The sequence below is a fragment of the Candoia aspera genome, chromosome 4, assembly GCF_035149785.1.
Source record: "Candoia aspera isolate rCanAsp1 chromosome 4, rCanAsp1.hap2, whole genome shotgun sequence".
NCBI classification, from domain to species: domain Eukaryota; kingdom Metazoa; phylum Chordata; class Lepidosauria; order Squamata; family Boidae; genus Candoia; species Candoia aspera.
The window spans coordinates 43,114,865-43,137,475 of NC_086156.1; the positions used below are offsets into that span (position 1 = coordinate 43,114,865).

General features: G+C 41.6%; 1 protein-coding gene and 1 long non-coding RNA gene across 4 annotated transcripts in view; one reads left to right on the plus strand and one right to left on the minus strand.

Annotated features, from left to right (window-relative positions):
* The window catches only part of OSBPL10 (oxysterol binding protein like 10), a 75,945-nt gene extending 61,671 nt beyond the window's left edge, over positions 1 to 14,274 (minus strand). The window contains exon 1 of one of the 2 annotated variants that reach the window (XM_063303924.1): positions 13,350 to 14,266. In XM_063303924.1, coding sequence (XP_063159994.1) covers positions 13,350 to 13,708 — 359 coding nt within the window. In that variant the 5' untranslated portion in view covers positions 13,709 to 14,266. Of the gene's footprint in view, positions 1 to 13,349 lie in introns of both variants that reach the window. The other variant, XM_063303925.1, reaches the window with a different exon arrangement.
* Positions 1 to 22,611, plus strand: part of LOC134497916 (uncharacterized) — an 854,438-nt gene that overhangs the window by 788,448 nt on the left and 43,379 nt on the right. The window lies entirely within an intron of this gene.

Here is a 22,611-nt window from a genome sequence, read left to right on the forward strand (position 1 = left end):
TCATCTGTGACACCTTCTACGCTTGCCCAATGGTTTAGCCTGATTTAATCATAATAGTCGCAGGTTGTAAATGCAAAATTAAAAGTCAAGACCAACCCAGAACCATGTTCTCTTTCTATCAACTCCACCCCCCCCCAAAAAAAGTCCTTGTCTATTTTATTGCTAAATGCTGAGCTAAATGACAGTAAAATAATTCTAAGGATTCTCTTGATTCAATACTATCGCCTAAATCTGTAGAAAATCCTGCCCAAGGCAACCAACATTTCCAATTCTTCCCATTCTAGATCAGTTGAAGCATAATGAGGCAGATCCATAATAGTAATAAAAGCCATGAAATCTTGAACAGCGGCAGAAACAGGGTTTCAGCTGGGAAATCTAAATCCACAAGAACCAACAGCCTTGTACTGGAATACTACTGCTAAGGCCACCTCTGTTAATATTGACAGAAAGAATGCTAAACAGCAAGATGAATGATTTATAAAGTGATAAAAGTATTAAAGACCAAGCTCTTCACACAAGAATCCTGGCCAAGAACTTCATCCTGATTTCTAGTTATAACCAAGTTTTATGGATGGATGAAAGTGCATTTGTCCCATGCCTCTACTCTCCCTCTCCAAAAGATTTCTTATCTTTAAGTTTAAATTATAAATGCTGTGACCAAAAGAATTTGCAGCATTTTTTGTAGGCAAGGTATTTAAAGTGTTATTTCTGTGGACAAGGGCTAGGGAGAAATGGGCAAGGACATCGTGACATTATGCAAGTCAGTGGGGATTATTTTTCCTGACTTTGAAAAAGCTGTGTTTTGGGGATGGGCTGAAGTTTGAGGTGCAATAAGCCTATTCAGGACATAACTTTGGTTTTCATTGCAGGAAACTGTGCTGCAATGCTAGTATCTTCATTACTATGAAATCTGGGCCATAACAATCTTGGGGCTACATGTTGTCCACAAATTGTCCATCCACCCTAAAAAGCCCCCATGGATACCAAAGTTGTTGTATGAATGACTAAATAATGGAAGACAACAAAGAGACAACTCAGGAATTTAAATTCTACAAACCAGAAAGTTTGTTTCTATGCACCCCTCTGTGTTAAAAATGCATCCACATTCAGGAATACTTATTATGTTAAATTAATATGATTGTTAGGATAAGGTCTGCTTCTCTAGTTTGTCATGTATCAAGTATGAGCCAACTGTAAGTTGGCCTCTTCTACAGAATTTAATGCTTTAATATCCAAATAACATAAATCATAACTTAACCTCAGAATATTCACTACTGCTTGAATGGGAAATAAGCTGCAAATAACCAAAGTGGAACCAAGAATCTCTGGAATCAAAATCTGAGATAAAGTGCTAATAAGTAGATTTCTAAGCAGATTTCACAGCCTCTCACAGATATGCAGTAAACATTTCAGTAAAAAATTGGCTTCTTTGTTAATAGCTATGCTGTTTGCATTTGACTTTCCAAAAAAGAATTCCATACACATGATAGCTACATTACTCCAAGATCATCCATGATATGATTTGTTACTCTTCAAACTCACAACTGCTATTTCATCTGGTTTTTGGTGGTAAGTAACAATACCCTTCTGTTAACTGGGTTGGACCCCTTTGAAAACAGATGTAAAATGGATTTTATCTTTAGAGTCCATGTCAAGGCATCAATGTCTCACATGACTGTATAGGTACGTAGAGCTTATTAAGACTTCATTTGCTGGTAATGGATGGAATGTAAAACCTAAGAGGGAAGAATCAAGTGCCAAGGATTTCATAGGATTTTGGATTCTAAATGTACTCAAAACATATGATAATGGTGCCATCACAAATATGGGGCACAAACCACTCACCAGTTACAAACAGTGTAAGAAAATGCACCTCAAACCACAGCTCCAACTGGAAACATCAGCCACCAAAACCTCCCATTCACCCAAAACATTGCATTGACAGTTACCAGTGGGATAAGAAGCTGATACAACTGGTCCACCACTATATCTCAGCAGTGCATAGGAGGCTGGGGGAGGCTCACAGAACATTTTAGAGGATGAATATGGCATATGGGTTGCTCATCCCTTTGCCAGTACATTTGTTTCATTACTGACAAAATTACGAATGGAGTTAATGGAAGGAACACTCATAATACTCCAAATCAAGGTCAGATCTCAAATCCTTGAACCTAGCTAGATTTAGTTTTTTAGATTTTAATCCCACCTTTATTATTTTCATAAATAACTCAAGGCGGGGAACATACCTAATACTTCTTCCTCCTCCTGTTATCCCCAAGTCCAGCCACCTGATTTATTTTCCACTGACTTCTCATATATTTCTTCAATAGCAAGGCGGAGAGCCAGATTTCCTTGTCTTCAAGACAACAACCACTGTTGAACAACCCATGTCAATATGTTCATAACAGTCACTGTTAGCCTAGCTGTTGCCAACCAAGGACCACATTACTTTTTGACCTAAGAAAGAATCTTGCGCTTTGAGATATTCAATCCTTAAAAAAAATGCTGTTCTTGCATCACTAAACAATTAATAAAAAGAAAGCAAGGAAAATACTGATTTTAAAGTGACTTTGATTTAACTTCAAAAGATGACCAAAGGAACCTAAATAGGACACATAGGTTTCAAAGCTTTTCCTAACAAGGGACTTTCTAGATAAGGGCTACATCTCCCCCAACCCCATCCCAGCAAGCCTAAGAACTGTAGTTCAGACCATGCCAAAAGTGGAAGGCTTTTTTAAAGAGTTCACCAGAGATTCTCCCTCAGATCATTTTTAAAATCAGACAGAAATAATTTCTCTTCTGGGATGACTGACGAGAGCGCTACAGCAGGAACATCCTGCGGCAGTCCCTAAAAGCATACCAGTCCATATACTTGTCTAAGCTTCAGTTCAGATCCTAGTGCCAAACCTAGTCTTAACTAGTCATACGTTTTCCAGCATGGGATTGTGCCAGATATTATCCTAGATCTGAAGCCAATCCAATGACCAGCACACTCAAAATCAGCCCCAGGAAATTCAGTTGTGTTTACTTCCAGATAAATATAACTGTAAACAGCCGAAGTAACAATTTCTAAATGCATTTGTTCACAGCTTGTCTGTATCCGGCTATTAAATAAATTGACTGTAATCAAAGTACCCCAAAGCTACCAAATTTGTTTTTTAAAGAAAAAAATTGCTTTTATCTATAAAAACATTTTTCTTGTTCTAGGAACCCTTCCTTTGAAATAGGAAAGTTTCAAGACCTGATTAGCTATTTGACCAAGCTGGGAATAAATATAAGAATGACAAAATTAATATAATCTACTAACGGAAGAAAAGCAAGCCAGTATGTTAAGTAATGCAATAAATCTCCACAGTGCTGTTGATCATATAAATTGGTCAATAGATTAGGGCAGCCTAACCAGTTCTAGAGATTTACACAGAACAAGTCTATTAGACTGTTTTCTCATTTATATGTTGCATTGTTTGAATTTGGGAAGCCAACCTTCCCAAAAAGTTTATTTAATTTTCTATTCCACCTTTATTATTTTTATAAATTGCTCAAGGCGGCGAACATACCAAATATTCCTTCCTCCTCCTATTTTCCCCACAGCAACAACCCTGTGAGGGGAGTTGGGCTGAGAGAGAGTGACTAGCCCAAGGTCACCCAGCCGGCTTTCACGCCTAAGGCAGGACTAGAACTCACGGACACCTGGTTTCTAGCCCATTGCCTTAACCTCTGATTCTTTTTGATTCAAACAGAATACATCTTCACCTTTTCTTGGTAAGTTTTTTCCATTATTAATAGATCAGGAATTAAAAGTATGCATTTGAATATTAAAAACCTTCATCCAAATACTATCACTAGCTGTTTACTAACATAAGTATAAAGTCACACTATCTCTACTTGTGAAATACAACATACCTTCTTATAACAGCAATTTCAGAGAATACAATCATTATTTTCCTCAAAGAAGTTCTATCATGTGCCTTTTTCCAGGATCAGGTAGCTGCTGAGTTTTCCCAAGAAAAAACACATTTGGTCTTCAGAAGTTACAGAAAGGGGCGACATCTGCACTCCCTCACAACCCAAAGGATCTTTTTGCCTTTAAATCCAAAGCCCTGCACAGTCTTGGCGATTAACTGATGAAGAATTGCTGCTTTAAAGAGTTTGCTACTTTAGAACTACTCCATAATTTATAAATCACACATTCTTGAATCAAGCTTCACTCCTGTTGACTATTCTGGTGCATCCATTTGGTTTATTTGGTAGCAGTATAGAAGTGGTTTGCCACTGCCCTCTTCCAGATTTTTTTTTTAACTTTCCAATCTAATCTACAGCCTTGGATTCCCCAGTGGTCACCCAACCAAATACTAAGGCTTGACCTTGCTTAGTTTCCAAGCCCAGATTAGGTCTGTCATGTGCTGCCACCTGCTGTAGAAAAACAAAAATGTTGAATAGGGCAAGGGCAAATCAGTCAACAGCTCCATAAACCAACAAAAACACTTGTGCTCAAATACATCCCACTAAAATCAATAGGATCTAAAAATGCCTAATGGAGGATTGTGTTCCAGTTGTAAGTTTAAAACGCACACCCATAAAACTCCTCAAGGATATCAGGTTGCTTATCTTTCCTCTATTACAGGAATGGACAATATTTGTGGAATCAAGGACTGCAATTCAGCAACTGAAGTATCCAAAGAACCACAGAAGATATTGGGTGATGATACAACATCATCAGCAGGGACAAGGGGAGACTTTGGGGTGGTGAGAGGCTAAGATCAGAATGAAAGCAGAGAGCATCTGGGAGGCAAATCACTTCCATCACCTTTCACCACAGCAAAGATGTGGCTGTTCTGTTCGACTTTGTGGCCTGAAGTACCTGTTATGTGCTGCTGTTTTTAAGAGGTATGCTGTTTTACTTGGCCATTCAGGTGTGTGTGCTACAGTATGTATCTGGAGTTGCAAATACTATTGCCTAGGTTTATGTTTTTCTATGCTGTTAGCTGTTCAGTCATACAAATTGTCTCAATAAATAAATAAATAAATATGTGCTTTACTATTTTTGTATAAATCAGCTGGAGTCTGTGAAATCAGGCAATTGTAAATAAATAAATAAATATGTAAATAAATAATAAACAAACCCTGTTCTTCTCCCCACCAACCCAAAAAAACTAGCCCTAAATCCCAAGATTATGATTTGCTGCCACAAGTTGGCAGTACAATTTGGATGTGCTTGGAGACCACAAATATGGCACTGAGGAACTGCACGTAGCCCACAAACTGCCCACCCCTGCTCTATATCATAGATGTCTTTGGAGGTAAAGTGTTGTTCAAGCCAGTCAAGAGACTGTACCTAATGCCTGCCTAGAATCATTGCCTGCATTGACAAATAATGGTTATGATTTAAAGAACCTTTAAGAGTTTAAGTACTGTTCACCCACTGCATTATAAACTCCTCTGAAGATTGTAATATTTGGCTGCATCTTCTCATGCACAATATAAAAGTAATACTGTTAGTGTGAGTCAAAATTTTAGGTTGATGTGCAATAGGGCAAAAATAACAAATGGAGTCTGAGCTGTCTGTAATTTACAAGAAAAAGATCTGGGAGCCATAACTAAAGATGCTGACTTAGTATGCACTAGCCATGAAAATGGCAAATTCCATCCTACAGATCATTAGAAACAGGAAAATAAAAAAGCCAACATTGTAATGCTGTCTACAGTGTTACAGTTCTACAGTACATCCACATCAGAAGGACTGCACACTCCTAATTGTCACATTTGGAACAGGATATAATAGAGCTGGAAAAAGTGCAGATGAGGACAACCAAAATGATGAGAGAGTTTAAACACTTCCCTATGAGAAAGACTAGAACATTGGAAACATTTTGACGTAGAAAAAAGGCAATGGGGAGGGGGGCATGCTTCAAGAATATAACATCATTTATGGCAAGAATTTCTCCATCTTTCAAAATACTAGAACCAGGGACCATACAATGAAGCTGATAGGAAGGAATTTTAAAACAAGCAAAATCTTCTCCACAGCAGAAATCATAACCAAAATATATGGCAATGGCCATTAACCTGGAAAAGATGATTAGATAAATTCATGTAGGATAGGTCTATCAAGGGTTACTGAAGACTCAATGTTACCTTCAACTTGGGGACACCATGCCTTCCAATATCAATCTCAGGACACAATGTGGGAGAAGGATATGTCTCTCCCTCTGCTTGAGTCTGGTCAGCCACTGCTAGAAAAATACTGTATACAAGCTATGTTCAACAACTGATGAATTCCATAGCATTTTTCACTAAATATGTAGAAAGCTGTGCTGTAGAAATTAACTTAGTATAGAATAAATGGGAGTTATATAAGAATTTTCTTTAGTTTTCCTAGCTAAGAAAGCAGAACTATTGAAAGGATGCATTTTCACTAGATTTGATGACTGAATAACTCGTTCAATCTGTGACTTGCTCAACACAGTAAGATTAAAGGAGACTGTACTTATACTCTTAATATAAACTTTTCAAATATGTATTATGTATTTTCTCATCTCCTTAAAGCTAGAATTTTGGAAATTGTCTGCAGAACTTCACAGATGTCTTTGGAGTCTACTTATGTAGCCCACATTCCATCCAGAGGAAGATCAAAACTAGCCAAATCAGTAAAGCACACTAGCATCCACAGAATTTTCTGAGTCATATTCTGTTTTAGCTTGTTGTTGTTTATTCGTTTAGTCGCTTCCGACTCTTCGTGACTTCATGGACCAGCCCACGCCAGAGCTTCCTGTCGGTCGTCAACACCCCCAGCTCCCCCAGGGACGAGTCTGTCACCTCTAGAATATCATCCATCCATCTTGCCCTTGGTCGGCCCCTCTTCCTTTTGCCTTCCACTCTCCCTAGCATCAGCATCTTCTCCAGGGTGTCCTGTCTTCTCATGATGTGGCCAAAGTATTTCAGTTTTGCCTTTAATATCATTCCCTCAAGTGAGCAGTCTGGCTTGATTTCCTGGAGGATGGACTGGTTGGATCTTCTTGCAGTCCAAGGCACTCTCAGAATTTTCCTCCAACACCACAGTTCAAAAGCATCGATCTTCCTTCGCTCAGCCTTCCTTATGGTCCAGCTCTCACAGCCATATGTTACTACAGGGAACACCATTGCTTTAACTATGCGGGCCTTTGTTGTCAGTGTGATGTCTCTGCTCTTAACTATTTTATCGAGATTTGTCATTGCTCTTCTCCCAAGGATTAAGCGTCTTCTGATTTCCTGACTGCAGTCAGCATCTGCAGTAATCTTTGCACCTAGGAATACAAAGTCTTTCACTGTTTCTACATTTTCTCCCTCTATTTGCCAGTTATCAATCAAGCTGGTTGCCATAATCTTGGTTTTTTTGAGGTTTAGCTGCAAGCCAGCTTTTGCACTTTCTTCTTTCACCTTCATCATAAGGCTCCTCAGTTCCTCTTCGCTTTCAGCCATCAAAGTGGTATCATCTGCATATCTGAGATTGTTAATGTTTCTTCCAGAGATTTTAACTCCAGCCTTGGATTCCTCAAGGCCAGCTTGTCGCATGATGTGTTCTGCATACAAGTTGAATAGGTAGGGTGAGAGGATACAGCCCTGCCGTACTCCTTTCCCAATCTTAAACCAGTCCGTTGTTCCGTGGTCTGTTCTTACTGTTGCTACTTGGTCGTTATACAGATTCTTCAGGAGGCAGACAAGATGACTTGGTATCCCCATACCGCTAAGAACTTGCCACAATTTGTTATGGTCCACACAGTCAAAGGCTTTAGAATAGTCAATAAAACAGAAATAGATGTTTTTCTGAAACTCCCTGGCTTTTTCCATTATCCAGCAGATATTGGCAATTTGGTCTCTAGTTCCTCTGCCTTTTCTAAACCCAGCTTGTACATCTGGCAATTCTCGCTCCATGAATTGCTGAAGTCTACCTTGCAGGATCTTGAGCATTACCTTACTGGCATGTGAAATGAGTGCCACTGTTCGATAGTTTGAACATTCTTTAGTGTTTCCCTTTTTTGGTATGGGGATATAAGTTGATTTTTTCCAATCTGATGGCCATTCTTGTGTTTTCCAAATTTGCTGGCATATAGCATGCATTACCTTGACAGCATCATCTTGCAAGATTTTGAACAGTTCAGCTGGGATGCCGTCGTCTCCTGCTGCCTTGTTATTAGCAATGCTTCTTAAGGCCCACTCAACCTCACTCTTCAGGATGTCTGGCTCTAGCTCACTGACCACACCGTCAAAGCTATCCCTGATATTGTTATCCTTCCTATACAGGTCTTCTGTATATTCTTGCCACCTTTTCTTGATCTCTTCTTCTTCTGTTAGGTCCTTGCCATCTTTGTTTTTGATCATACCCATTTTTGCCTGGAATTTACCTCCAATGTTTCTAATTTTCTGGAAGAGGTCTCTTGTCCTTCCTATTCTATTGTCATCTTCCACTTCCGCGCATTGCTTGTTTAAAAATAATTCCTTATCTCTTCTGGCTAACCTCTGGAATTTTGCATTTAATTGGGCATATCTCCCCCTATCACTGTTGCCTTTTGCTTTCCTTCTTTCTTGGGCTACTTCTAGTGTCTCAGCAGACAGCCATTTTGCCTTCTTGGTTTTCTCTTTCTTTGGGATGTATTTTGTTGCCGCCTCCTGAACAATGCTGCCAACTTCTGTCCATAATTCTTCCGGGACCCTATCTACTAAGTCCAGTCCCTTAAATCGATTCCTCACCTCCACTGCATATTCCTTAGGAATATTAGTGAGCTCATATCTAGCTGATCTGTGGGTCTTCCGTAATCTCTTGAGTCTGATCCTAAATTGTACAAGAAGAAGTTCGTGATCTGAACTACAGTCAGCTCCAGGCCTTGTTTTTACCGACTGTACAGATGTCCGCCACCTTTGGCTGCAAAGGATGTAATCAATCTGATTTCGGTGTTGTCCATCTGGTGAAGTCCATGTATAAAGCCGTCTCTTAGGTTGTTGGACTGTTTTAGCTTACTCATCTCAAATCAGGCTCAGTTCCAGAGGACTGGAAGTAGCCAGTGTGGCACCAATTTTTTCAAAAAAGAATCCTAGGGAGATTTGGAAACTGTAGCTTAACACCTGTTCTAGGAAAGTTAGTAGGAACAGTAATCAAAGAAAAATAACTAGGTAATTACAGAAACATTAATAGCAGCGTACTGGTTAATGAGTTGGACTAGGACTAGGAACAAAAAAAAACCCAGGTGGAAGCAGTGGAAGTTCACAAGGTGACTTTGGGCCAGTCACTCTTTCTCTTACCTGACAATGTTGTTGTTGTGGGAAGCAACAACAAATAAATAAAAAATTAAAAATAGGAGGAGGGGGTACTATGTACACCATCTTGAGCTCCTGCATGAAAGGTTGGATAGGATCTCTTCAACTCAATCAACCAAATGACAAATGCACTGCAGTTTAAGGGTAAAGTAGGCACTGGGGTACATGAGCACCACTTTAAATTTACTTAAACTGAAGTGGCCACAGCCAGAAGCAAAGTATCGGACTAAGATAAGGGCTGGTCCTGATCCAGCAGGGCTGTTCTTATGAATGTCCTTATGAATAGCAGAAAAAGAACAACATTCAGGGGAAAGAGGATGGCTGGCTGGGGAATTCTGGGAGTTGAAGTCCATACATCTTCAAGTTGCCAAGGTTGAGAAAGACTGGTCTAGAAACAACCTCTTTACCTTAGTCCTAGAATCAAACCATTGGTACCAAGAAAACACAAATGTGTAGCTTTTCTTTAAATAAATGATTGAACTAACAGTCCAAAGTATATAGATATTTGAACATAGGACAATGTTTGTCAAGAACCAAGTATGACTTTTCCATAAGGAAGACTAATATCATGTATTAATGTACTTCATAAGCACATAAGAGGAGAAATCTAGAGAGCATGGCATACTGTGCAAAGCTTCTGAAATGGCTCCACACAAAAAAACAGATTTTAAAAAACCTAGAGAGTTTAAGGCAGGAACCAACTACACAAATGAGAGTTTTTACAAATTAATAAAAGTTACAAATAAATAGTTCTTCCTACAAATATCCGTATTTCAAACAACCTCCAGAGAGGTAGCAGTTGCAGCAAAAAGAAGGGATCCTCTAACGTCTTAAACAATGCCAAGTTACAGCAAAAAATTTCATGAATTACCATACAGTCCATATCTTCAGGTGACTGTTTATATTTAACACACTGCAGCTGAATTCCTTTGGAGTTAATAGTAAATAGTGAGGTAACCATTCAATGTTCAGGATTGGTGAAGCTCAAGCCTCACTAGCTTTGCTGACCTGATGAGTCAGAAACAGATAACGCCACAGAACAAAAAAATAACTGAGGCATTTACAACTTTTAAAATTATGTGAGAACACAACATTTCAATAGAAAGGAAGTTGAAAGAAGCTCCTCGTGTTTCAAATTAGGGAATGCAGTAGTGCTATCAGGGTGAGAAGGGCGTAGACAAGTTACATGGAGCACCACCACTGCCTCTGTTCCCCACACTGTCCTAATTCCTTCCCTCCTACTTAAAAAGAAATAAAGTACCTGCTGGCTTCCTTCCTGTGTGCTGCTTCGTAACAGGCATATATATTATTTTCTTTGCAAAGAAAAATGAATCCACTACAGTATTCAGATATACATATCGCCACATAACTTTACGTAGGGAATAACCAGACTCCACATTCTGTAACTGACAGTTTCCTAACTTTTAACAGAGCTTTAAAGACTGCTTAGTAAACACTCTGCTACGGGAAAAGGAATCCATTTGTTTCCTTCCTGCACAACAATTAGGAGGCAGGGGAATGAAGAATAAAGGGATTGCTTTTTCTTTCATTTGCTCTGAAATAATTCTTCCTAAATATTTTAGGGCAAACCCATTTAAAATCAGAGTGCAGATCATGTGGAACTCTTTTAACAGCATTGAGATGACACTGATCACCAAAACCTCAAGCTTCTTACTAAGAAAATAGTAACAATGTAAGATAAAGAAGAGTATCTGACTGTTCCTGGCCCCAATTAAGCCTCATCAAAAGAGGGGCCTGATCCTCCCACCATTGTCATATCGTACAACAGAACTGATAACGAACTGCATTAGGCCAGGAAGACAATGCAATCTGGTCTTGGATCCCTTTCCTAAAATCCATCTTCACCCAGTTTATTTACTGACCAAGTTTATTAAAGGTTGTACTGATGTACTGTATGTCTCTGCCAATTTACTATTTGGTCAGTTAAAAATAAAATATGCATAGTTTCTCTATTTTATTGATTGTCAGAAAAACAGGACTTCAGCTACAATAATCAAAAAAATCATCCACAAGCAGTCTGTAATGTCAGCATGCAATACACAGTTGTTGCATCCAGGTATAATTCCTCCAGAACCAGAGTGATTTGGTCGATCCTGGTACTGTTCCCAGAAGCTATTCTACCTGAAATAATTAATACTATTCAACTCTGGTATTTTATACAAATAAGAGAATATTTGTTTTTCCTTCTACTTTAGCTATTAAGTATTTTAAAAGGGCAAGCTTTTAGATATCAATGCAGTGGAGTTTCCTTCTCAGGACACAAATTACATGATTACTACTACAGTTACTACTTCACCTTCCAAGAGACTTATAAGTTGCCTTGGTAGGGTCTGTAGCATCAACAACTATAAAGCTATTGTAGAGAAAAGCACACATCAGTTTCCATCCAACTTGCCACCAAAGGAATTTTCCAGCTCTTATAATCTGCCAAAACAGCAGTATTTCACAATTTTAAAGCAATTACTAATATTCAAAAATTATAAAACAAAATGTAGAAAATTAAGTTAGTACAGTCTTAACTTTCATCACTTAAATGGATTATTATTCAATACTGATTTAAGCTCTAGATGAAATATTTATTGAAAGTACTAGACTGTGTTTTCTGTCAATGCATCATTCAAGCAGATACGGTTAAGACGGGAATGAAACAACAGTATTTCCTGCCACATGCTTATATGACTGCTCTCACATTTTTTTAATCAGATAGCAACTTGTCAGTTTTATGTTCTAGGAGCATCTAAAAAGTCAGAATTCTTGCTTTGCCTAATTTGTATTAGCGAGTGGGAAATCCAGTACTCTTTCTTCACCCCTAGTTAACTTAGTGTGAAAACAAACATTAATCCTCTAATCTTATTCCATATCTATCTATACTATGTATCTGTATTTAATCAGTATCTTGTTTAATTCAGAGTTAATGCTCACTTAAAAGTGTTTTATAAGCTCCATTTCATACACAACACATACACACGTTTAATTCTTTTTCTAAGGGACATAAAAAATAGCTACACTGACCAGTAAAGACTCCAAAATCCACAGATGAGCAGTTTATTTCAACTAACCAAAATACCACAAAGCACCAAATGAACATTCTCCAAAGTTCTTCCCCTTTAACTTCGGACTGATGAAGCATTCCAAAGTGTGTAAGTGGTACAGTATTTTAGCATTTTGATTTATCCTCATGATTCTGTTGCCAACTGTAGATGTCTTTCATTTTTCTCTAATCTTTAAAAATATTAAATTGAACATGATTAAAGTAAGCCAATAGGAAAATCTCTAACTGTTAAACCTTCAGTATATGTTCCTAAGCAGTCCAGATATTTCAGGCTATTTACCTGACCAATTTACACATTTCTGGCATACAGTCCCCATGCAGGAATACTCACACATGGCAGCCACCAGCTCTTCTTCAGATTATCAAATGCATTAATACAATAAAAACTAAATTTAAGTATGTACCAGGCAGTGTCAAAAAGCAGCATTCTCCTGCATGTAAAGTTAGATGCACAGACAACTTAACAACTGGAAGACATCAAACACAGGCTTCACAAACACACCATGAAACAGTGACAAAAATAATACAATATACACGAGAAAGAGAATAGGTTTTCAATTAAACCTTTCTTTGGAAGTAGCAACTCTGTCACCTTAAAAGCAATCGGAAACCTGACTTTCCTGCGTTACAGAAAGTGCTGAGAATTCCTCACAGCATCAGCTGAAGAAGGAACTTCTACAAATGGACAACCACAGATTTGCGGGAAAAGGACGCTTGAAGGAGTCCTGGGAGGATGGACGGGGAGCAGAAAGGGAAAAGCGAGAGAGGAGATTACGAGGTGGGTCCCATAACCTTTCGGATGAGCATCAATCTAAAGAAAGAGTATTTGTAAGAGCGGAAAGAAAGAAATGATCGTCGGCGCCACACCTCATCAAGTCCGCTGGGCTCGAGGAACCGCGGACGGGGCGCACGGCGGGGGGGGAGGTCCTTATTCCTTCCCGAAGCAATGCGGACCATCGTGCAAACTATCCTCTCCCCCTAGTACCTGCTTTGCCAACCTTGGATGAGGTTGGTGTATTTGCTCAAGGCCCCCTCCAGAACTGCCTCCGTTCTCCTGCCGGCCGCCAGCCCCCCCGGGGCACCGCCGCCGCAGCCCCCTCCCGGACTGGCCGCCGCTGAACTGGGGCTGCTGCTGCTTCCTCCATCCGGCCTCGCAGCCACCGCCGCGGCCGCCGCTCCTCCTTGCCGGCCTGAGAGCCCCCGACTGGTGGAGGAGGAAGGCGAGGACCCCGCCGACGTGGGGCGGCTGCTACTCCGGCTGCTACTGTTACTGCCGCCGCCGCTGCTGTTGGCCGTCGCCGCGTTGTCCCCGGCGCTTTGCAGCGCCGTAGCTGCCTTCTCCATGGAGCTCGCGGGAAGGCTCTGAGGCAGCCCCGGCCCTCGCTGTAGACAGGACCCGCTGCCGGCAGGTTGGGAAATATCCGAGTCATTCGCAAAGAAAAAGGGAGAGGAAGGGCCGGGCGAGCCCCACGGGCGCCTCCCTCTCAAGGGCTTTGAGCGCCCGCAAAGTGGAGGCGGCGCCGGCGCTTTGTGTCCAGTGGCGTGGAGAGACCCGCCCCGTCCGCGATTCTCCCTCGAGGCCGTCCTCTCGCCCCAGCCCTAGCTGTGAGTCTCTGTTTGAGGCCCGCCTGGAAGGCCGATCGCGAGCGATTCCCACACAGCTGCGAAACGCTGGGAGGAGGAGACAAGATACCCTTCACGCCCGCTCCTTCTGCCAGCGCGGAGCCTGCCTCTGCTCCGGCGCATATGCTTGTTGGAAGATTGGTCGAGAGAGCGTTCATCCGGAATAAGTTTTGCATCAGGGCGCCGAAGCTGCAGGCGCGTGGAGCAGCAGCCTCGCTGAAAATCAGGCAGGTTGGATTTATAATTCGCGTTAAGCCGAAGGCAACAAGCCATACGTGAATAGGCAATTCAGCTTGTTGTTGTTTATTCGTTCAGTCGCTTCCGACTCTTCGTGACTTCATGGACCAGCCCACGCCAGAGCTTCCTGTCGGTCGTCAACACCCCCAGCTCCCCCAGGGATGAGTCCATCACCTCTAGAATATCATCCATCCATCTTGCCCTTGGTCGGCCCCTCTTCCTTTTGCCCTCCACTCTCCCTAGCATCAGCATCTTCTCCAGGGTGTCCTGTCTTCTCATTATGTGGCCAAAGTATTTCAGTTTTGCCTTTAATATCATTCCCGCAAGTGAGCAGTCTGGCTTTATTTCCTGGAGGATGGACTGGTTTGATCTTCTTGCAGTCCAAGGCACTCTCAGAATTTTCCTCCAACACCACAGTTCCAAAGCATCTATCTGCCTTCTCTCAGCCTTCCTTATGGTCCAGCTCTCACAGCCATATGTTACTACAGGGAACGCCATTACTTTAACTATGCAGACCTTTGTTGTCAGTGTGATGTCTCTGCTCTTAACTATTTTATCCAGATTTGTCATTGCTCTTCTTCCAAGGATTAAACGTCTTCTGATTTCCTGACTGCAGTCACCATCTGCAGTAATCTTCACACCTAGAAATACAAAGTCTTTCACTGCTTCTACATTTTCTCCCTCTATTTGCCAGTTATCAATCAAGCTGGTTGCCATAATCTTGGTTTTTTTGAGGTTTAGCTGCAAGCCAGCTTTTGCACTTTCTTCTTTCACCTTCATCATATGACTCCTCAGTTCCTCTTCACTTTCAGCCATCAAAGTGGTATCATCTGCATATCTGAGATTGTTAATGTTTCTTCCAGAGATTTTAACTCCAGCCTTGGATTCCTCAAGCCCAGCATGTCGCATGATGTGTTCTGCATACAAGTTGAGAGTATACAGCCCTGCCGTACTCCTTTCCCAATCTTAAACCAGTCCGTTGTTCCGTGGTCTGTTCTTACTGTTGCTACTTGGTCGTTATACAGATTCTTCAGGAGGCAGACAAGATGACTTGGTATCCCCATACCACTAAGAACTTGCCACAGTTTGTTATGGTCCACACAGTCAAAGGCTTTAGAATAGTCAATAAAACAGAAATAGATGTTTTTCTGAAACTCCCTGGCTTTTTCCATTATCCAGAGGATATTGGCAATTTGGTCCCTAGTTCGTCTGCCTTTCCTAAACCTAGCTTGTACATCTGGCAATTCTCGCTCCATGAATTGCTGAAGTCTACCTTGCAGGATCTTGAGCATTACCTTATTGGCATGTGAAATGAGTGCCACTGTTCGATAGTTTGAACATTCTTTAGTGTTTCCCTTTTTTGGTATGGGGATATAAGTTGATTTTTTCCAATCTGATGGCCATTCCTGTGTTTTCCAAATTTGCTGGCATATAGCATGCATTACCTTAACAGCATCATCCTGCAAGATTTTGAACCGTTCAGCTGGGATGCCATCGTCTCCTGCTGCCTTGTTATTAGCAATGCTTCTTAAGGCCCATTCAACCTCACTCTTCAAGATGTCTGGCTCTAGCTCACTGACCATACCGTCAAAGCTATCCCTGATATTGTTATCCTTCCTATACAGGTCTTCTGTATATTCTTGCCACCTTTTCTTGATCTCTTCTTCTTCTGTTAGGTCCTTGCCATCTTTGTTTTTGATCATGCCCATTTTTGCCTGGAATTTACCCCCAATGTTTCTAATTTTCTGGAAGAGGTCTCTTGTCCTTCCTATTCTATTGTTTTCTTCCACTTCCACACATTGCTTGTTTAAAAATAATTCCTTACCTCTTCTGGCTAACCTCTGGAATTTTGCATTTAATTGGGCATATCTCCCCCTATCACTGTTGCCTTTTGCTTTCCTTCTTTCTTGGGCTACTTCTAGTGTCTCAGCAGACAGCCACTTTGCCTTCTTGGTTTTCTCTTTCTTTGGGATGTATTTTGTTGCCACCTCCTGAACAATGCTGCCAACTTCTGTCCAGAGTTCTTCCGGGACCCTATCTACTAAGTCCAGTCCCTTAAATCGATTCTTCACCTCCACTGCATATTCCTTAGGGATATTAGTGAGCTCATATCTAGCTGATCTGTGGGTCTTTCCTAATCTCTTTAGTCTGATCCTAAATTGTGCAATACGAAGTTTGTGATCTGAACTACAGTCAGCTCCAGGTCTTGTTTTTACCGACTGTATAGATGTCCGCCACCTTTGGCTGCAAAGGATGTAGTCAATCTGATTTCGGTGTTGTCCATCTGGTGAAGTCCACATATAAAGCCGTCTCTTAGGTTGTTGGAAGAGAGTGTTTGTTATGCAGAGTGAGTTGTCTTGGCAAAATTCTATCAGTCTATGTCCTGCTTCGTTTTGTTCTCCCAGGCCATGCTTACCTGTAATTCCAGGTGTCATTTGACTGCCCACCTTAGCATTCCAGTCTCCCGTGATGAAAATAACATCTCTTTTAGGCGTGTCGTCCAGTAGGTGCTGCAGATCCTCATAGAACTGCTCTACTTCAGCTTCTTCAGCATCTGTGGTTGAGACGTATATTTGGATCACTGTGATGTTAGATGGCTTGCCCTGAATTCGAATTGAGATCATTCTATCATTTTTTGGATTGTATCCAAGCACTGCTTTAGCCACTTGACTATTAATTATGAAGGCTACTCCATTTCTTCTGTGGTCCTCTTGTCCACAGTAGTAGATCTGGGGGTCATTTGATGTGAAGTGGCCCATTCCAGTCCATTTCAGTTCACTGACACCCAAAATGTCTATCTTTAATCTTGACATCTCACCAATAACCACATCCAATTTGCCCTGGCTCATAGATCTTACATTCCAGGTTCCAATGGTGTGTTGATCCTTAGAACATCGGATTCGCCGTTCACCACCAGCACCGTCGGCCGCTAGCCGTCCTTTCGGCTTTCAGCTAGCTGTGTCATCACGTCTGGGGCTAGTTGAACTCATCCTCTGTTCCTCCCCAGTAGCATTTTGATCATCTTCCGACCTGGGGGTCTCATCTTCCGATGGTATACCGACATATCTCTGGTTGTACTGATCCGTTTAGTTTTCATGGCAAGAATACTGGGGTGGGTTGCCATTACCTTCCCCAGGGATCGCATTTAGTCTGACCTCTCTGTCATGACCTTCCCGTTTTGGGTGGCCCTTCACGGTTTAGCTCTGGGCATCATTGAGGCGCTCAAGCTCCAGCACCACGGCAAGGTAACGATCCTTTGCTGAAGATTATAATTATAATTAAGCTTAGTGCGTTTGAAGTGCGTTCACAGAAGAGGCCCAGGCGGCGTCCTTATCCGATCAGTGCTTGGATGCCTGACCATGTGCATCCCACTTCCCGTCCCGTCGTGGGGGAAATGCTATTAGTGGTAGCATATAAAACTTGTTGACACATACTTAGAACCGGTACAGTACTTCTTAAAGCATGGGCCTTTAAGAAAATGGAGAAGGAACCAGCCTTGTGATTATTTATGCCATCTGTTCTAATTCATAACTTCTCAAGAGTAACTCCCAAGAAAAGCTGTTCTACTCATTCAGTAGAACAGGCTTTTCCAACCCGGTCCCATTTGAACTGCTGATCTGCAAATCGCATCATGGTTTGCTGCTTGAAATGATAAGCTTTGTGATACCTTGTTGTCAAAGAGTGAGATGAAATAATAGATTGTTGCATTTCAGGCTGAAAATAAACATGGCATCCTTGAATCCAGGCTTGATTTTTAAAAAGTAAAAAGTTTCTCCACTGGAAAGAAGAATTGGATAGGAACGTTTTTCCATTACATGCTAATTTTCCCCTGCAGGTTTTTTAAACACAAAGTATTTCCATACCTGAAATCTGAAATGGTGCAGCTTTTATAATTTCTGAATTTTAACTGTAGTTTACTGAACCTAATTTTTTAGGTTCACATGAAACACTAAACCATAAACTGATTATATGGATTAAGCTCTTAAAAACACTATTCTATCAAAAAAAGTCTGAGTTTAAAAGTAACCAAGCTTAGCATGTGTGAACGTAGCCAACAATGTGGCTAACATTGGGGAACATCATCTTTAGTGGTAGTATCTAGGGACAGGACCCAGGACTTTAGTTTCACATTTTGCAGCTTTTGTACCACACCTGTTGCCTGCCTACCCTCTCAGGAATATATCAGACTTCTGTTTGGTTCAAAATACTTTAATAATTAAATTAGCTGCACAGGAAACAGATGTAAAACTTGCCTTTCCCTGATGTATTATGTACTTAATTTTCCCTGCTTGCAGTAGCTCCAATACTGAAATGAGCCTTTTGGGGCAAAATAAGCAGAAGTGAGATAGCGTTGGAGGTAAATTTTCTTTCCAACCCTCACAAGTGCAATATACTTATAAAAATAGGGGAAACCTGTTCCTATTTTTTATACAAATTGACTCATGTACTTCTCATAACTGGCCTAATCTTAACTGAATCCATATGTGTCAAAATATAAGTTAGATAAATTATCTGAAGAGGAGCCTGATTAACTGACTGGTTATTTTGGAGTGCAAATGAAGTCAGTCAAGTTATTGGAGTAATTTAGATGGGCAAATCAATTGCTTACCCTATCATAATTTGGAACATAGAATAAAGCAAACACTCTATACTTCAGTAGACTACGTTCTGAAAATTACTATTAAATTACAACAGCTTTAAAACTGAAGTATCTTAAAACAACAAAAGAAAAGAATGAAGAGCAGAGCTGGTATATTTAAAATTGCATAGAATCCTCAGAAGCAAATGTTCTAATGGCCATCCTGAAACCAAAATGAAAATGACGCCAGTCTAAGGTACTATTACAGAGAAGTAATAGTAATAGTACTATTACTATTACTATTACTCATTAATCTCTATCAATGGTAAGCTGTAACGGAGAGATAATTCCAGCCTTCATGACAATAAAAGCATATTTAATCTGAATGAATGAGTAAACCATGTTACACATTATTTTAAAACATGACCAAATCACGTACAGCATTTCTACAGTGGTGGAAGTGGAGTTGGGGAGAGGAACTGTATAAACCATTTTGCCCTCTGGGCCCTGGCCCAAGCACCCACTTACTGGAGTTGTCTTGCCAGACTGCCCCTCATGTGCAGATTGGAGTTGCTGGCTCGCTTGTGTGACATCAGTCACTTGTTTTGGACTGTTTGTTGAGTGGCAGTGGGGAGTGAGGTTATCCACAGCTGTGAAGCAACCCTCAGGCTCCTGGGTGTTTAGGGGCAGTAGCAGTTAAGAGGTTGCTGGGGTTTCTTGGGGGGAGGGCAAGTATGGTTGGTTGCAGTGGAAGGTGAGTGTGGTTGGGTGAGTTCCTTGACCTGAGAGGGTTGGGATGAGGAGAGGACAGCTGATTAAAGTAATGATCACAAAAGGAGGATAGGCTGGTGGCTCAGAGCAATCTCACTGTCCAACCCTCAGTATTTGCCCCCAATGTCAATTCACTGGATCCTTGGTGGCCCTGGACTCCAGTTGCTGCTACCGAATGCCAGATTGGTATTGAATAAAGCTCTTCTCACCCTGATTTGATTGTGGATGAGGCAGCCAATTTAGTATGTGTAACCAAGACCTGAGTGGGTCTAGAGATACGGTGTGTCTGTAAGCCCAAGTAGAGGGTTGGGATAGCAACTGTCATCCAGAAAACACAGATGGTTTTCAGAGGCTCTGCTCTGCAGATAACCAGATATAAGACCTTTAGTTGAAGTGGGCTCTAGGGAGCAATTGAGTTTTGTGCTGCTGTACTCCATCACTGGGTTAGCAGTTGAGTCCCCAAGCTGATAGTTCTTGGGGTCTTTAATCTGTACCTGGGTAGCATAGAGTCTTGAGCAGGACATTAGTTCATGGCCACCATGGCAGACCCACATAATTAAGGGTCTGATGCATACCACGGATTGCACACTAGATCTGGTTCTTGTCTCAGGACAGTTGCAGCGTGATCCAGCAGTGGAGGACATTATCATCAATCCTTTGCCATGGTATAATCACTCTCTGATCACTTTTGGGCTTGTTGGAGCTGCCCCACTCTGCAGGGAGATAGGACTCGTTAGATCGGTTCACCCTAGGTTACTGAGATGGATTCCAGAGAGAACTTGGAGATCCTCTAAGGATTTAGCGGGCAATTGAACCAAGGCCTTAGTTGTGACCTGGAATGGGCATATGAAGAGGACCTTAGATTGGATTATTCCTATGTGGCCTTTCACTATGTGACAATCCTGGACACCCGTTGGTTCTCTGAGGAGCTCCAAAAGATGAAGCACCAGGAGAGATACGTAAAATGCCATTGGAGAAAGATGAAAAGTGAACCCTCTGAGCATGAATAAGAGCCCACATTAGGATTACATTGTGGAATAAGAGCAGCAACGCATACTTATTTTTCCTTCCTTATCATGGAAAAATAGCCATGCAGCAGCCATGTTTAAGGTAATTCATTCCATGCTGGAGAGCGGCAAGTCACAGGATCATCTGCAGGGCCACCGTTATGTGAAGTTACTATGGCAAATAAAGTTACTTGGATTTGCTTGGAGTTTCCCCAACTGGGAAGGTTCTTGCATGGTTAGATGAGGTAAGTTTGAACCTATAACTTCCAAGGAAGTGGACAAAGTCCTCAGGATTCTGAACCCAATCATCTGTTTGTTAGATCCATGTCCCTTTTGGCCTGTGAAGGCTGGACAGGAGGTGACATTTGGTTGGGTCCATGCAGAGTGTCAGCTTCCCTAAGTAAGGGATGGTTGCACCTGCCTTGAAAGAAGTGGTGTACCTTCTCCTCAAAAAGTCATCACTGGAGCCACTAGTCCTAGACAACTTTCAGCCAGTCTCCAACCTTCCCTTTTTGTGGGGAAAGTTGTTGAAAAGGTGGTCAGGAAGCCTTGGAGGAAAAAGCCTTTCAGTTAGGTTTCAGACTGGGGGAAGAGCACAGCGACAGCATTGGTAACGCTTATTGATGATCTCTAGTGGGCCAGCACAGGTGGTGCAGCCCTCCAGGCTGTCCTTGATCTCTCAGCAGCTTTCAGTGCAATCAATCATGGTATTCTTCTGAACCACTGCGGAAGGAGAACCTTTCAAAAGTCAGCACAAGCCCTTCCTTCCCTTTGTTTTGCCCCCTGAGACTTTAAGGCAGCAGGAGGAGCAAAGGACCTCATCTAGGGCTCCAGTTGCAAAAGGAAGACACTGTTAAGCACTTGAGTGTTGATGGGTATGTTGGAAAGAGATGTTTGTTGTGTGGGAGAGGAAGAGAGGAAGACATTGCAGAGAAGAGTGTAGAGCAGGTGCAGGATAAAGTGCAATGCAGTGAGCAACTGATGACAAAGGAGAAGCAGGCATGGATTTCAGCAAACCAACAGCAGAAGAGCTGAAAGGGGAAGCAGAGCCTGGAAGCCACTCTACTTCAGCAGAAGACACTACAGTAACAGCCTACAGCCTGTCAGCAGCTGGTAACTTGCCTTCTCCTCCCTCTGCCTTCCAAATACAGGCTAAAGGACTTTGCAAAGCCAATGCTTCAGCAGCAGTTCAGAATGGCAGCCAGTAGGGCTGAGCTGATAATACCAGAACACCAGCCAGCAACAGAGGCCAAATAACTCCAGTGGTGGCTAAACAATTAGTTATAGCTCAGGTAAGCATACCTCCATGACAAAGGAGAACGTAAGTGTATACAGAACTCTTTACGATTTAGATATATAATGCATATAGCAATAGTCACATAGACATACTGTATGTGTACTGCATAGTATATAGTATAGGTTTAGAGTTAAGGTAGAAGTTAAGAAATAAGTATCATAAAGCTTGTTACTCCTTTTGGTACAATAAAAGACTTCCTGGAAATGCAGGGAAGACAACACTACTCTTCTTCTTGGTACTCTGTACCATTTCCCAAACACCTATCTGGATTAGGAGGGTACTTTGTTTAAGTGGATCTCCTCCTTCCTATGTGGGTGGTTCCAATCAGTGTTGGCAGGAGGGGAGAGTTCAAGCCTAAAACCCCTAATGTCTGAGGTACTACAAAGCTTGACATTACCACTGGGTAAAGTCGTCCATCAGTTCAAAGCATGCTGATGATTCCCACTTGTATATCTTGACCCTGGGCTGACCAAGTGATGCTATCAAGATCTTATTCCATTGTCTGGAGGCTGTGAGGGTTTGGATAAGGAGGAACAGACTCAGGTTCAACCCTAGTAAGACTGAGTGGCTGTGGGTATTTGGGCTACCCAATTCCAGAGATTTTCCATCTTTAGTCCTGGGTGCATTTCTCCATTTGGGACTGGTGTGAATTTGGGGGTTTTTCCTGGACTTGCAGCTCCTACTTGAAGAAAAGGTGGCAGTTGTGGCCAGGAAAGCCTTCACACAGGTCCAT